The sequence below is a fragment of the Mastigoproctus giganteus genome, chromosome 4 (assembly GCF_048544385.1).
Source record: "Mastigoproctus giganteus isolate SK-2022 chromosome 4, ASM4854438v1, whole genome shotgun sequence".
NCBI classification, from domain to species: domain Eukaryota; kingdom Metazoa; phylum Arthropoda; class Arachnida; order Uropygi; family Thelyphonidae; genus Mastigoproctus; species Mastigoproctus giganteus.
This window is the reverse complement of record NC_143578.1, coordinates 182541955-182557004: the sequence shown is the minus strand read 5'-3', so window position 1 is coordinate 182557004 and position 15050 is coordinate 182541955. Positions and strand designations below refer to the sequence as shown.

Sequence of the window (15050 nt, the reverse complement as noted above, 5' to 3'; positions counted from 1 at the left end):
TATGCCACAGAAAGAGACATAATGATTGAAGGAGCAGTAATTGAAAAGGTGGAGTCATATACTTATCTGGGACAAGTTATTAGCTGTAATAATGATAAATGGCTGGAAGTCAAGAGAAGAATAAATTTTGGATGGATAGCATTCAGGAAATATAGTCACATACTGAAGAGCAATATCCCAGTTTGTCTGAAACGTAAAATAATGGACCAATGTATACTCCCCACCATGACTTATGGAAGTGAAACTTGGGCACTCACCAAAAGAATGGAAGAGAAGCTGAGAACCACACAGCGAAGAATGGAACGAATCATATTGGGAATAAGACTGTTAGATAAGAAGAGAAACACATGGATTAGGCAACAAACTCAAGTAAAGGACATTCTTATCAAAACTAAAGAACTAAAATGGTCTTGGGCAGGACACATAGCTCGAAGACATGATGACAGATGGACTAAGAAAATAACAGAATGGTATCCAAGAGGAGCTAGAAGAAAACCTGGAAGACAAAGGCGGAGATGGATAGATGAAATTCATGAGTTTGTGGGTAGTAAATGGATGTCCAGTGCTCAAAACAGAAGCAACTGGAAAGTTGCTGGAGAGGCCTTCATCCTGCAGTGGATTGAAAATGGCTGATGATGATGATGATGATGAGAGAAAAAACAGTTAAGATGTTATTGAAAGGAAAGTTAAGCATGAACCGAGCCCCCACAGTGAGGCTCCTGGGGTCTGCTGTTCAATATGTTAAAGTTACAACTTATTTGGGAATTAAATTAGAGCAAAGATTATTCTTTACAGAATGTGTAAAGTATATAAAAGACAAAATAAGAACATTGTATGCCAAGCTCCGGAGAGTTGTGATGGTGGACTGGAGTATAAAAGGGCGATCGCTTAAATTATTATGTGAGTGCTTGTATATCCTGATAGTCACATTCTGGGGCTTGGGTACGTAGAATTTCTAATGTTGTAATACAGAAAAATCTAGTACAATTGCAAAGATTCGCATTATTGGGTATCACAAGAGCATGTCAAACAGTGTCCTCGGAGGCCTTACAGGTGCTCTCAGGTAGGATGCCAGTATATTATGTGGTGTTAATGGATGGATTATTGTACCATACTAAAAAGAGTTTAAAGAAAACTTATCTTGGAATAACATCCTGTCCTGAAGAAAATAGAGAATATAGTGGTATGGATTTAAAGAGTGAGAAGCAAAGAATACTTAAGGAGATATATTCGAAATGGCAGGAGGAATGGGATGAGAGTAGTAATAAAGGAAGACAAACGTATATCTTTCTGTCCAAAGTGGACATAGTTGATACCAAGAAAAAAGTATGGTTGCGATTTGGTATGCATGCCGCGTTCTTGTTAACCGAAACAGACATGGTTTGCCAATGAGATTGCACCAGTTGGGGCTAAAAGATAATGGTTCATGTGAATGCGGAATATTAGAGACATCTGAACATATTACGTTTGACTGTTCAAATTATGTTGATATAAGATCTGAATTAGAAAGATCATTAGTATGTTCTCTGTAGAGGGGTAACCTTTGGGCCCTGTTTTCAGGTAAAAGACTGTTTACATATTGTAATGAATTTGTGACTAAAGTTTTTAAAAGAAGATGGCGATTAATGCTAGATAGTGGAGGCCCGCCTCCTAGCAGCAGGGGCGGTAACTCCTATGATTAAGATCAGTGAACTAGCAGTTAAGACTGGAATTTTTCTCATAGGAGGCTAAGTGGGCAAATTTTTGTGTTGAATTAATTTGTTGTTTTGAGTTAACTTTTAATTATTTAACTAAATTTAAATTTAATGGCACAGATAAAAATAAATTCATTAAGATCTTAACCATGGATAGGCTGAGGCCTGGGTAATGATGATTTAATGAATGCTTAAATGGAATGTACTTGTTAAGTACCATGGATAGGCTTCGGCCTAGGGAATGGTAGAGCTTAATGGAGGCTTAATGTACTTGTTAAGTAAATCCTCAGATCTCCTACTCTTAATATCATTAAGGGCACAAAAGTTGATAGTTTTGTGCCCTTAAAAAGTGATATCTGCTCTACAACATAGTCTACTTTTTCCCCCGGCAGACAGACATACCCTGGTCCTGTTCCACTTATTCTTCTTGCATGACATATTTCCCATTTTCCTGACAATAGTCACCGACAATAATTATCTCCTGTGGGACAAGCGCATTTTGCTGTGAAGATTTTCACTGTGTTGTCTGGTGCACAAGAGTGAGCTCTGGCATTGAGTTGGGCGGCTGGGTGCTTGATGGGCCCCATTTTAATTCCTTCAAGGGCATCTTCCCTACTCTTCAAACTCATAAATGCCCATCATGCAGAGTTTGTGCCTAATTTCTTCACAATCTCTGCACCTAGCACACCCACACAAAGACATTCTCTTTGGCTGGATCATGTTCTGTTCTAGAAAGTTCTGCAAAACATTTCACAATTAGCAGATATTTTAGGCTGTGATGCATTGGAGAATCGTCCCCTTTGGTTCACCCCGAGCCATAACACTCCCTCTACTCTGTGCCTGTTGCTTTATTGCTCTAGTCTGGGGCATGATTTCCATTTTAATATTATTTAATTGATTAACAATAAAAATTAATAAGATTAATTGACAGTACTACACTAAGCTAATAGATTCCTAAATGCAGTGATATGCATTACACTATCTAGTTTTATATTATACCTTATGCTAGCAAGTTCAAGATGTAGGATGAATGGAAGGGAAACCAGAATGATCAACAGAGAACAAAAAGCAAAGACAAGGAGCCACCAGCCTAGGAAAGAAGCTGGAGGAGGTTATGAGATAGGCCATCTGACCCAGTACTAATGAGGTAACAGAAGTAAGAATTTGATCAGAAAAGTGAAGTTGACCATTCTTCAGAAAGACAATATCCAAAGCAAACACGAGACTTGTAATTACAGGATCAAAGAATACCTAGACAATACTCTCAAGCAGAACTGCCTTACACTTAGCAAAAGACTTTTTGCTAATACATTGAGAGTGCCCAGAGGAAAACAGACAACCCTTTGTTTGATTAAAACCAGAGAGCCTTCTATAGGAACATTGTACAAGAGGAGAAGGCAGGCAATGGGGCCCCTGAATGCAAGGCACTAAAGCAGTTCTTGGTTAACCCATGTAGCAGCAAATTTAGCCATAATGGCCACATCCTCTGGATAGACCTAGAATGGAAGAAAACCACGGACATACAAGAGATGACAGATTGCGAGAATCAAGAGGAAGCAGTTTAACAGTTGACTAAGAAGTCCCATAACTGGAAAACCTCAGAAATAGATAACATCTCAACTACTGGTAGAAGTTCAGCTGCACACGCACGCACGCGCGCGCACGCACACACACACGGCAGAACAGTTCATCCAGGTTATAACACACTCTGACATGATGCCAGTGATTGTGATTCAAGGAATTGCGTATCTGAAGGCTAAAGACAAAGAAACCAAGAACCTTGTGAAGTACAGACTGATCACCTCTCTCCCACCAATATACAAGGTCCTGACTAGGTGTATAACCAAGAAAATATCAGACTACTTGAAGAGCCAGAACATCATGGCCAAGAAACACAAGGGATGTAAGCAGATGAGCACAGGATACAAGGAACAGTTTACCATGATGCTGCAGTTGTGAAGCAAGCCTACAAGAAGCACCACAACCTACACGCACACATGGCAGAACAGTTCACCCAGGTTATAACACACTCTGACATGATGCCAGTGATTCTGATTCAAGGAATTGCCTATCTGAAGGCTAAAGACAAAGAAACCATGAACCTTGTGAAGTACAGACTGATCACCTCTCTCCCACCAATATACAAGGTCCTGACTAGCTGTATAACCAAGAAAATATCAGACCACTTGAAGAGCCAGAACATCATGGCCAAGAAACACAAGGGATGTAATCAGATGAGCACAGGATACAAGGAACAGTTTACCATGATGCTGCAGTTGTGAAGCAAGCCTACAAGAAGCACCACAACCTGTACATGGCCTATATTGACTACTGCAAGGCCTTTGACTCTGTGCTCCAGAACTAGCTGATAAAGATGCTGAAGATCTAAAGGTAAACTTGACACTGACACTTCCTAGAAGCAACCATGTCAAAATGGAAGACTGCCATCAAGGTGGTCTGACCATAACGACCAGACTGATCTACAACAGAAGAGCAATCTTCCTGGGAGATGTGCTGAGCTCTCTGTGGCTTCTCTTTGTGCAGCAAATGAGAATCAACTCCATCAGCTACTGGGAATTACTGAAGAGTTCAGCACTGACATCAGGATACAGATTTGGCTTTGACAAATACAAAACACATTGCTTGTATCAGGGAAATCCAGTTGGTTGAATCTACCAACTGAGAACCAGTGAAGAGGGTGAAGCCATGACAGAGGGAGAGCCTGACAAATATTTGGGCATGATGCAGGCTCAACAGTTGGAACATAAAGAGATCAGAGTCTGCTTCACTGAGAATTACCATCAGAGACTGAGAAGCCCGCTAAACTTAAAACCGAATGCCAGGAATAGTCAGAGCAGTAAACACCTTTGAAGTCCCAGTACTAACATACTCCTTCGGGATTATAGATTGGACTAACACTGAGTTGGAGGAGGTTATGAGATCGACCAGGATAACGATGATCACAAGGGCTGCTGACATCACCTGAAGCTGGTCATTGAGAGACTGACCATAGCCCAGAAAGGAAGGAAGGGTTTGACAAATGTCATTGAACAAGAGAAGGCAGTTAAGAACTTGAGGGCTACTTCCAGGAAAACACAGCGCTGATCTACCAAACCATAAGGAAGATAGACAAATGGCATGCACTACTCAACCTCAACAAGGAGGCCCTACTCGTATAGACAGAAGAAACAAAGACAGAAAGATGGGTGAAGACACTCCATGGCAGACACTACAGTGGCTTCATAAAGACTACTTGAATAAGATTGCTTTGAACATATGCCTCACAAGTGGGAGGCTCTTCCCCAAAACCAAAGAATTTGTGTTCACCATCCAAGACCATGTAATGAACACCAGGAATTACAGGAAATGAATCACAGAGAATCCCAGAGTGACAGATGACATGTGTCAACAATGCTACTTGGCTGCAGAAACAATCCAACACATCACTGTGGGATGCAAGTTGATCACCTAGATGGAGAACACTCATCGAAATTACCAGGATAATACAACAGAAGCTATCGCATAGATACCAGTTAATCAAAGAAAGTGTATCATATTAGAGGTATGAACCCAAGGCCATACTAGGGTTCCCTACTTACAGACTATACTGGGACCCACACCATAACAACAGACAAGAAGGAAATGGGTACCTACCTGATCAACATACCAGTGTCCAACACCAGAAACGTCCAGAAAACTTACAAGGAAAAGATCAGGGAAGTATACAGACAGAAGTCAAAGCAATGTGGCATATAGAATAAGTGATGACCATCCCAGTCGCCATGTGAACCACTGGCAGTATTGCCAAGGGGCTTTCATAAGAATCTAGCAGCAATAGGCCTCCCAGAGAACACTTCCCAGAAAGCTGCAATCCTGAACATCCATAGGACAGAGAGTTCCTCAACCAATAATACTAACCAACCAGACATAACAATCCCCCCATGCTCGTCATACCAGTATCCATTGCAGGTTGGGGAAAAACCATAAGGAGAAGAAAGAGATAAAATAATAATAATATAGGGTGGTTATAAATCCTACTGTATAATGCATTGTAAGACCTCACTTGGGATATTGTATTTAAATATGGAGATACCACATCTAACAAAGACATTGAGCTTCTTGAATGTGCTAGTGAGATTGGTAAACAGATGTGCATAAGTGAAAGACAATCAAAGTCAATTGTGCCAAGAAAATTCTCAAACAGCATCAACTACAGAACGTCTCTCTCTCTCTCTTTCTTATTTTAAATCTCATCTTTTAAATCTAGTATGGTAATTATGTGCATCTTACTTTAATGACCTTTCTTTTTTAATCAAAAGATATAGCAGTAAAGTCTTGATTCCAGGAAATCTAGCCTTGAAAGTATTTCCCTCAGTTATTCTATGTATGCACATATCTTATGGTCTGTCATGATGAGTGGTTAGTTCTTTTTTTCTGGCCGCACATTCCATGTGATAGTTGAGTTCTCTTTATCCTTAAACTTCTGATGTAACCTTGAGGTTTGGATATTTTTATTTTTGTTCTTTGATTTTCCTGCAAAATGAAAATTTTCATTCATGGCAATGTAGATTGCTTGTTTGCATAGTAAATTATCATTAATGTTATTATGTGTCCTTTTTACTCAAAGAAAATAATTAATGTTTTACATTTATTTATGCTGATTAATACATATTCAAATTGCTTTGCATCAATGAGAAAAGAATAAATTTTTTTTTTATCAGCTAGTGTATAATAGCATATCACAATAAAAGCTTTTGGAATACTTATTTTGATATTAAATTCTTTGAGTTTCATGCTTTTGATATTTGTTACTGATGTTTTACATTTTTTAATCTTGTTTTTATTTTGCATTTTTTGTTTTTAGGTAATGGAAAGTGAAGAATTCTTGTTACTTCCAGTGAATCAGCTGATCGACATTATATCAAGTGATGAATTAAATGTTCGTAGTGAAGAGCAGGTGTTCAATGCTGTAATGTCATGGGTGAAATATAATGTGACAGAACGCAGACAGCACTTGGCTCAGGTATTTTGATATTTTAGTTAAATAAAAATGGGAATTATTAATTATTTTTACCCCATCTGTACACCAGTTTTTATAACCTGCTCATAAAAGTTTGATTGCTGTTGAAATCATTGTTTGATGGCTTCCTTCATTTCATTGTTCATGTGGAATTGATGCCCTGCCAGATTATTTCTCAGCCATCCAACCATCATGTACCAATCGCCCAGTCTGCGAAGACAACATTTTCTTCTGTAACAACTCTGTGAACTTGTCCTAGGCAGGGATGATCCTTGAGAGAGGTGATATACCCAGGAAAAGCCCACATCTGTTTTCCTCCTTCACAGTAATGATTTACTCATTCATACACTTGTTTGACATGCAGTTGTTTTGGTATATGTCTTTTACATATGTGGGCATTTTTCTGTTAGAGAGACACCCACCACCTTAAGAAACTGGCTGACTGTGTTTTGTACAACTTGGGCATGCCCGTCACTGTGAATACCATATTGTCTCTTTTGATGCACATAGCACTATCCTTTGGACTGTTAAGCCATATATGTTATGCTGGGCAGGAGTAGCACACGCTTCTTGATTAGACCGGGGTTCGAGCCCGTGCCCACCAAATACGGAGGATGCAGAAAGGTTAGGGAATGACCACTGCATATCCCCGGAGCAATATGACCTTAGTTGCTAATGCTCCTAAAAAAAACAAATAACAATATCTTATGCTTAATGCTTCTTCTAACTTAAAATTGTGAACAAAGAATATCCACATCTTATAAAATCCATTAGTTTTATTGTCCATTATTCAGGTTCTGATATAAACAAATGACACACTTGTGAAAGAACACTTCACCAAAAGAATAAATGACAGTTTATTAATTCTAAAATCAGAAACCTTTTACAGATGGTTATAACCTTTTGTTTAGCTATTATCTTTTCAAGAAAGAATAGTTAAGATAATAGTATTATAGGAAGAACTTTTTAAAACTCATATGATACAACAAACTAGCATAATAATATGCATCATATGCAGTTTCAGAAGAATACAAGCTCTCAGTAAGCATTATTTCTCCAAGTAAAAGATTACCAAAACTTGTAGGAATTTGTATCAACAGTTACCGGTAAGAAGCAAGGATTCTTCCACAGATTGATTTCAGTCAAGTTTAATTCCTTTTTGAACTTTTATATGAGCAACTATTTTGCAAAATTGTCTCACAAGAATTGCTCTGTGGGATAGCAGAGTGTTAGATGAATAAAATTTACATACATTTACTCTTCATTTTTCATCCTTTTAATATAAATGAAGTATACATACAACGGTGTGAATGACTACTTTATTGATTTCTGTTTAATTTCACCACACATGAGAACATGTCAGCCAAATGCACAATTTTGAGTAAAAAAGAATAATCAGTTCTTGCTAATAAATGTAAGTACAGCATTAATTTCTTTTATCATTACAATGCTATTTACATTACTTAAAATAGCTGCATTTCTCATCAAAAGAATTTTCTTTATGCATCTTTATTAAAATGACAGTGAAGACAAGGCTCAGAAGTGCTAACTCAAAATAAATCTTGCAGTTGATAACGAAATATCAGACTTCCCTTTACTACAGTAAACATTTGATCGTATACAATGATCAAAGTCGTTTAATTTTTATTTATTCCATAGTGAACATTCTCCTCCTCCTTTTTGATATCACATTCTTATTATGTTGCCACATGATCATGCTTTTGCACTATCAATAATCACTTCAGACATTGGTGGAATCAGTAAAAATTAGTTTTACAGTTAAATTTTCGATGCCGAGAGAGCCTTTTCAAGTTTTCAAAGTGCACAATTTTGAGTAAAAAAGAATAATCAGTTCTTGCTAATAAATGTAAGTACAGCATTAATTTCTTTTATCATTACAATGCTATTTACATTACTAAATATTACTAAATAAGAGTTTTTCAAGAATAACTTAGTTTTACTAAGAAAAGTTTATATTAATGCAGTTACAGTATCAGACAATGATTTATCACCATTCTTAACGATCTTGGAGAAGAAATCAGTACGATCTTATCATGCATAAAAATTAACACATTAAAATTAAGAATACATTTCTTCCACAAGAGAGCCATTATGCCGTATTGTTCTTTAGAAGCTCTGTGATGTTTCTATTAAACAATAGTTTTCTACTGCTTCTAATAACTTTTACATAAATGACCATACATAAATACCATAAATGACCACACACAAATTGTTTTTCCTCTGGAATGGGATCATAGTGCTGATTGGAGGAGGGGAGGAAATCCTGCCACATATGCATGCAAGAAATGCTGAGGGGAACTGTAAGAACTATGCACTTGTGGGTAAAAACTGTGGATTTATCTGGCGGTTTGAACCGTCATGAAAACTGATCCATATTCTGGATTATGGTTTTTGCAACCAGCACGGTTCAAAACCAGACATATATATTTTCAGAGCTGCCACATTTTTATATAATATTTTGGGTATGGGTGATAATTAAAAGCTTGCACTGTTCTGTGCAGTGTCATATTATATTATTAAATCTCATGAAAGATCAAAAAATGGTTTGAAGTGGGTTAGTTCATGATTAAATAGCAAGCATGACTACATAGCACTTTTGAAAGAGTATAAAACCAATGACTTCAAGGATTATTTAAGAGTGAATGAAAGACATTATCATTTGTTTGAATTGTTTGAACCAAAGCAAGCACTAATATGCATGAAGCTATTCACTTTAATAAATGCTTAATGTGATCACTCTAAGAATTTTAATAAGTGGATGATCTTATGAAGATTTAAAATTCAAAATAGGAATTGCTGCTGAAACTTTAGGTTACCCAATTCCCAAAACATGAAGAGTTTTTTTTTTGTATGAAGAATTAAGATTACATGAAGGTAAGACATTATTTTTTAGTCATTATTTTTGAACAGTTAAATTCCATTTGAGAATTGTTTATTTATTTTTATTTTTTGAATATATTTTTTGTAGTCTATTTCCTAACAAAAATTTTACTAAAATATTTTGATGTGCATTTCATTTCACTCAGAGGAACTTACATATTTAATTAATTTACTTGTAAAAACTGTAGTGCTCAATTAATTTTTCACAAATTAATTTTCATTCATTAACATTAATTCACAAATTAATTTGTCAGAAATTTTCAGAAATTTCTGACAAATTAATTATTGAGAACTACAGTTTTTCAACCACATGTTTTTAGTTAATTGCACAGTACTATTTCATAGATTACAGTTTCTTCCACTTCTAGTACCAGCAGTTTATTAAAATGAATTAGAATAAGCTATGTTTTTTTGTATTTCAAAGCAAATCCAGAAAAGTTGATGGTATTAGCCATGGAAGAAACCTGCAACGGTTGAAACAGTACAGAAAAACATGATAGAAAAGTACAGGCAACCCCTGTATAACACTGTACTTCTACAACACGGTTTCGCTCTAACATGATTGATAAATTGCAGTAATCCTCACAAAACACAGTACTTCTACAAGGTTTTGCTCTAACATGGTTTGAGAATTGCTGGAAATCTCACATAACACGTTATTTTTGAGCTTTTGTGCTGGGGAAAACCCTGCTATTATGTTAGATGTAATTTTCAATATTTCCATTCCTTTTTGTGAATCCTTGCTGTCGACTCACTAGTCGTTATTGCCTTGTGATAGTTTTTTAAAGCACATTTCTGGAGGTCACTACCATAAAAACAATTTGCAGTTTTCAATTTATTTTTCAACTAACTTTTCTGTTAGTGTAATCAATTATAAACTGGTAGTAAACTCTATCTTCTTGCATATGCTATAGTACCAATAGCTGGAATTCTGTGGGTTTTCACGTTGTTATGGTGAAATGTGTTTCCCCTTCCATGAAATATTCAGTCGCATAAAAACATCAATAAATTTTCAAACGAATTACTCCATATCATGTTTGTTGCAACTTGTGCATGTCATGTTCTTTGTTATTAATTGCTTATTTTTACTGTTTTAAATTTTGCAACCAAAAAAAAAAGCCAGTGAACAGAAATATCAATTAGTTAGTATGTACATATCACAATACGAATTAATTAAGCAGTGTATATAAACATAAATTTATTTTTATTTTGCTAACTGGAATTTTCACATATCATTTAAAGTGAGGGTCCACTGTATTTTGTTGGGAGATCCCTGGGTTAGGTTCTGTGCTATTGAACTTGTGCTTGTTTGAAACCATAAAAAATAATTGTGACTTCGAAGAGTGCAGTTCGTGACTTTTAAAGAGATCAGAAGATGCACGAAATCTAGATGCTGCAGAAGAGATTGTGCTTAACAGCAATGAAGAGGAAGAAAATTAAATGAACATACATTATCTGACATATAAGTATCACAGTTTGTAAGGTAAGCTGTTTGTTCAGTTATTACTATTTAAGTTATATTAAGTTATTACAACTCGAAAAATTAAGTTTCCGATAGTTTTAAAAAAAATGGAGCATTTTTGTTAGCTTTTGGAATGTAACCGCCCTTTTTGTACTGGTTCTTAGTTCCGTATAACACAGTTTTGCGTTACACAAGATTTTGTAGGAACCAAACTACCATGTTATATGAAGGTTACCTGTATGCTGTTCATAGAATTAATGCCATTCTCTCAATACAGCATTGTTAAAATATATATAAATAAATAAAATTGAGCTTTATTGGTCTACTGATGCACTTGAAGTGCATTTGATATTAATGGTGGCCATCCTCTGATAATATGAATATTTCTGCTAGGTTTGTATTTCTTGTAGCTACTCAAATAACCCTTTCATCAACGTTTTTGTTTATTATATTTTTGGCTAAAAATCTTTAGACAAAGTCTTTTTTTTTTTTTTTTTTTTTTTTTTCTCCATTTGACTTCCTGCCTATGCTTATAGTAGTATACTCATCTGTATTTTCATTTTTTGTGTATTTCAGTGCAAGTTTTCAGAAATTCTTCCCTGTCTTTTTTGTTCTTTTTAGCATTTTTTTTAGCTGCTTTTTTTTTTTTTTTTTTTTTTGAGGCTGTTTGGGTATATAAACAGAATAGCATTACCCTTCAAAATAAATGAATGCAACACAACAAAGTGGATCACTTTGTTTTGTTGCAAATTTGCTTTCAAAATAAATGTTGCCATTTGAAAATTATATACATTTCTGAATTCATCTTCGTTCTTGGGGATACCTTGCTCCTTCCAGTGATAGAAGCTGACTTCCGGCTTAAAACTAATTTATATTAAATAATGATTGCCAATTAAATAGACTTGTGGATAACAGTGTTGTGAACGGAAGAACAGGCCTAGAAGGCTGGAGAGGTTGTTTTGTCAATAGGAAGGACCAAAGTGTCCCAAGACAGAAATGGAATGGAGAAATGCATAAAATTTTCAAATTATTTCAATGCAGCATTTAGATATAATCCAACAGCTATTAACTCCTAGCAACAAAAAATTTAATATTCATTATTTATATATTTAGTATACCTATAATAAGACATGTAACCAATGTTATTGGTATTCCAGTGCAAAATAACAAAAGTAAATATCATGGTATAAAAAAAAATAATAAAATAAATTCCTTTATCTTATTATTGTACAATGTATAATATTGTTATGCCGCTCTGTGGGCAATGTTATTATCACTAAGAACACAAACAGGCATCTGATGCTAAGAGCACAGTAAATAATTTGAAAGGTTTAAAGTATTGGTTAAGTCACCAAATGCTGACATATTTGGAATATCAGAAACCATAATATAGGGGAGACAGAATATAAATATGGCAAGTAAAATATGTTCAGAAAGAATAAACATGACAGGAGATGGGGAGGAGTTGCCTTTGGTTAAGAAGCGTACAGATGCTAAAATAGTGCAACCAATAGACGCATGTTGCTAGTTTAATTTTGAGTCAGTCTGTGTGACGTAAACGCTGGGAAAACAAAAATAAGAGTAGGAGTATGTTATAAGCTTAATGACTGTAATGAGTATTATGAACAATTATACAGCACAGACAGATATATTGGGCTAGTAAATCAGAATGTCTTATCGTGGGTGATTTTTAACTTTCTACATATTGATTGGAACTTGTAGGATGGTAGCTCACTCACTAGCAGAACATTTCTAGATTTGCTAGATAACTATTTATTTGCTACAGACCTATTATTACTCACTTTTCCGTTCAAACTTCTGCCCCAGGGAAAATTACGGAGACCATTTAAGAAGTAATGCTGCAAGGTCTTGTGAACTTTAATAGAGTTATAAGCAACTGACAATGTAATTTTTCAGTTGTCTTAAAACTCCACTGTCTTACAGAGGAAGACAATGGACTTATAATCACAACATATTTTTTTTTGCATATTATGCCTGACTAACTTAATCAGCTGCTGAGATGTTGTCTTTAAGGAACTGCTTGTAAGGAGTAATTTTGACATCATATACTTAGAATTTAGCAAAGCATTTGATGCTGTTCATCCTGAACAAGTTTTGTATAAATACAGTGGAAGTAGAGAGGTTTATGTAATAGAAAACAGAAGATTGGTTATAATTAGCCACTTTATTTATGAGTAGTGTTCCACAAGTTTCAGTGTTGGGTTTCTTACGTTTCCTGATATTTATTATTGAAAAGGAGGTTATTAACCTGTGAAGCAGTAGGCAGGCCACACTTTGAATACTGCATACAGGTTTGAATACATCATTTTAGGAATGATGTTGATCTGTTGGAAAGGGCACAGAGAAGGGCAGCAACATTATGTGGAGGAAATGAAATGGTATTCTTACCCAGAAAAACTTGTTTTGTAAATTGCATTAATTGCATCTGGATAGGGACCAATTTGGGGTGTTTAAGGCTAAAGGATTGAAGAAAATAAAATTTGATGGCATCATTATGTTTTCTTAATTGACACAGACAGAAGAGTACACAAATTTAAACCGAAAAAGGATAGTTACAGAACAGATGTGTAAAATGCTTTTAGCCAGCATTGGGGTAAACTTTTACCCACTCTTATGATCTGAATAAATTTAACTTTGCAAACTTAGGTATAATATTCTCTTGACTTCAAGAGAATAAATTTAAAGAATTGGAAGAATGATTTGAAGGGACGGACAAATTAAGTAGATAAATTTTATTTTATGTTTTTTTATTTATTTATTTGTGTGATGCTCTGTAAGCTTGCTTCATTATTTTTCCAAATACAAGTACTATTCTGAACAGCCAAATTGTTGACAAAAATGCAAATTTCAAGATGTGTTCAACTTTAATTTTAACCAGTACAACTATGAAAAACGAAACTATTTATAAATTATTAATCTTTGTAATTCTTTTATTCTAGTTTCTTCAGTACAAAGAAGATTGATAGGAAATTGCTGCAGGTTTCAAAGATTGCTGGCAGTTTATAACTGTGGAGGTTCTCTAGATGGAAAATATATAAGAATTAAACTGCCAACTCACTCTGCAGCTCACTATTATAATTATGAGTGCTTTTCTGGGTTGATGTGTGAAAACAAGGCAGAATATCCAATGTAGGAGCATTTGATTAGACTGAATTTTACCAACAGTTTCAGAAAGGTAATTGGTAATTTACATTTTCCATCTAATGATGATACAGATGAAAATATGAACTTTTTACTAATTGGTGATGAAGAAGTTGGCCTACAAAAACATGTATTAAAGCCTTATTCCCAGGAGAATCTCATATAGAAAGACAGATACAGACTATCAGCGTCATCGTTGATAATGTGTTTGTCATATCAACACCGCATTTCAGGATTTTTCATGCTAGGCTTACATTGGATCCTAAAAATATAAGGTATGTGGTGCTAGTATGTTTTACACAACTACTTAAAGAGAATGAGTACATAGTATGCAGCAGAGTATGCTTTTGACAGAGAAAAGAGAAAATAGTGTAATCCATGAAATGGCAGGTAGAGAATGCCACAGGGATTATGCAAAATTTAACCCTTTGCAAGCAAATCGCTCAAAAAATGCATCCAAAGAAGCAAAAGAAAACAGGGATGATTACTGCAAATATTTTAATGGACACAGAAAGGTAGATTGGCAAGATGCGATGGTAACTAAGAGAAAAGCATAAATGAATGTAGTAGCTTTTTAATTTACTTTATAATTGTAGTAATTTAACCTTTTACTATACATACAGTTCAAGTTAATAATATACATTTATTAATGAAATAAACATTATTTATTGGTGGTTCTTTATTTGTGCTTCCTTGAGTTTCTCCTGTCTCATGAAGAAACATTGAAAATATCATTACTTTCTTTTTCAGAAACATCAATACTTTTTAGTGTTTTCTTCTGGTTCATCACAGTCTTTGGTGAATGATAATG

At 35.1% G+C, this 15050-nt stretch overlaps 1 protein-coding gene across 4 annotated transcripts in view; it reads left to right on the top strand.

Annotated features, from left to right (window-relative positions):
- The window catches only part of dbo (Kelch-like protein diablo), a 279705-nt gene that overhangs the window by 91958 nt on the left and 172697 nt on the right, over positions 1-15050 (top strand). For all 4 annotated transcript variants that reach the window (XR_016546845.1, XR_016546844.1, XM_090371089.1 and 1 more), the window contains exon 4: positions 6559-6717. Coding sequence is in view for 2 of the 4 variants with exons in the window: in XM_090371089.1 (XP_090227215.1) it covers positions 6559-6717 (159 nt within the window). In the remaining 2 variants the exon portion in view is untranslated. The remainder of the gene's footprint in view (positions 1-6558; positions 6718-15050) is intronic.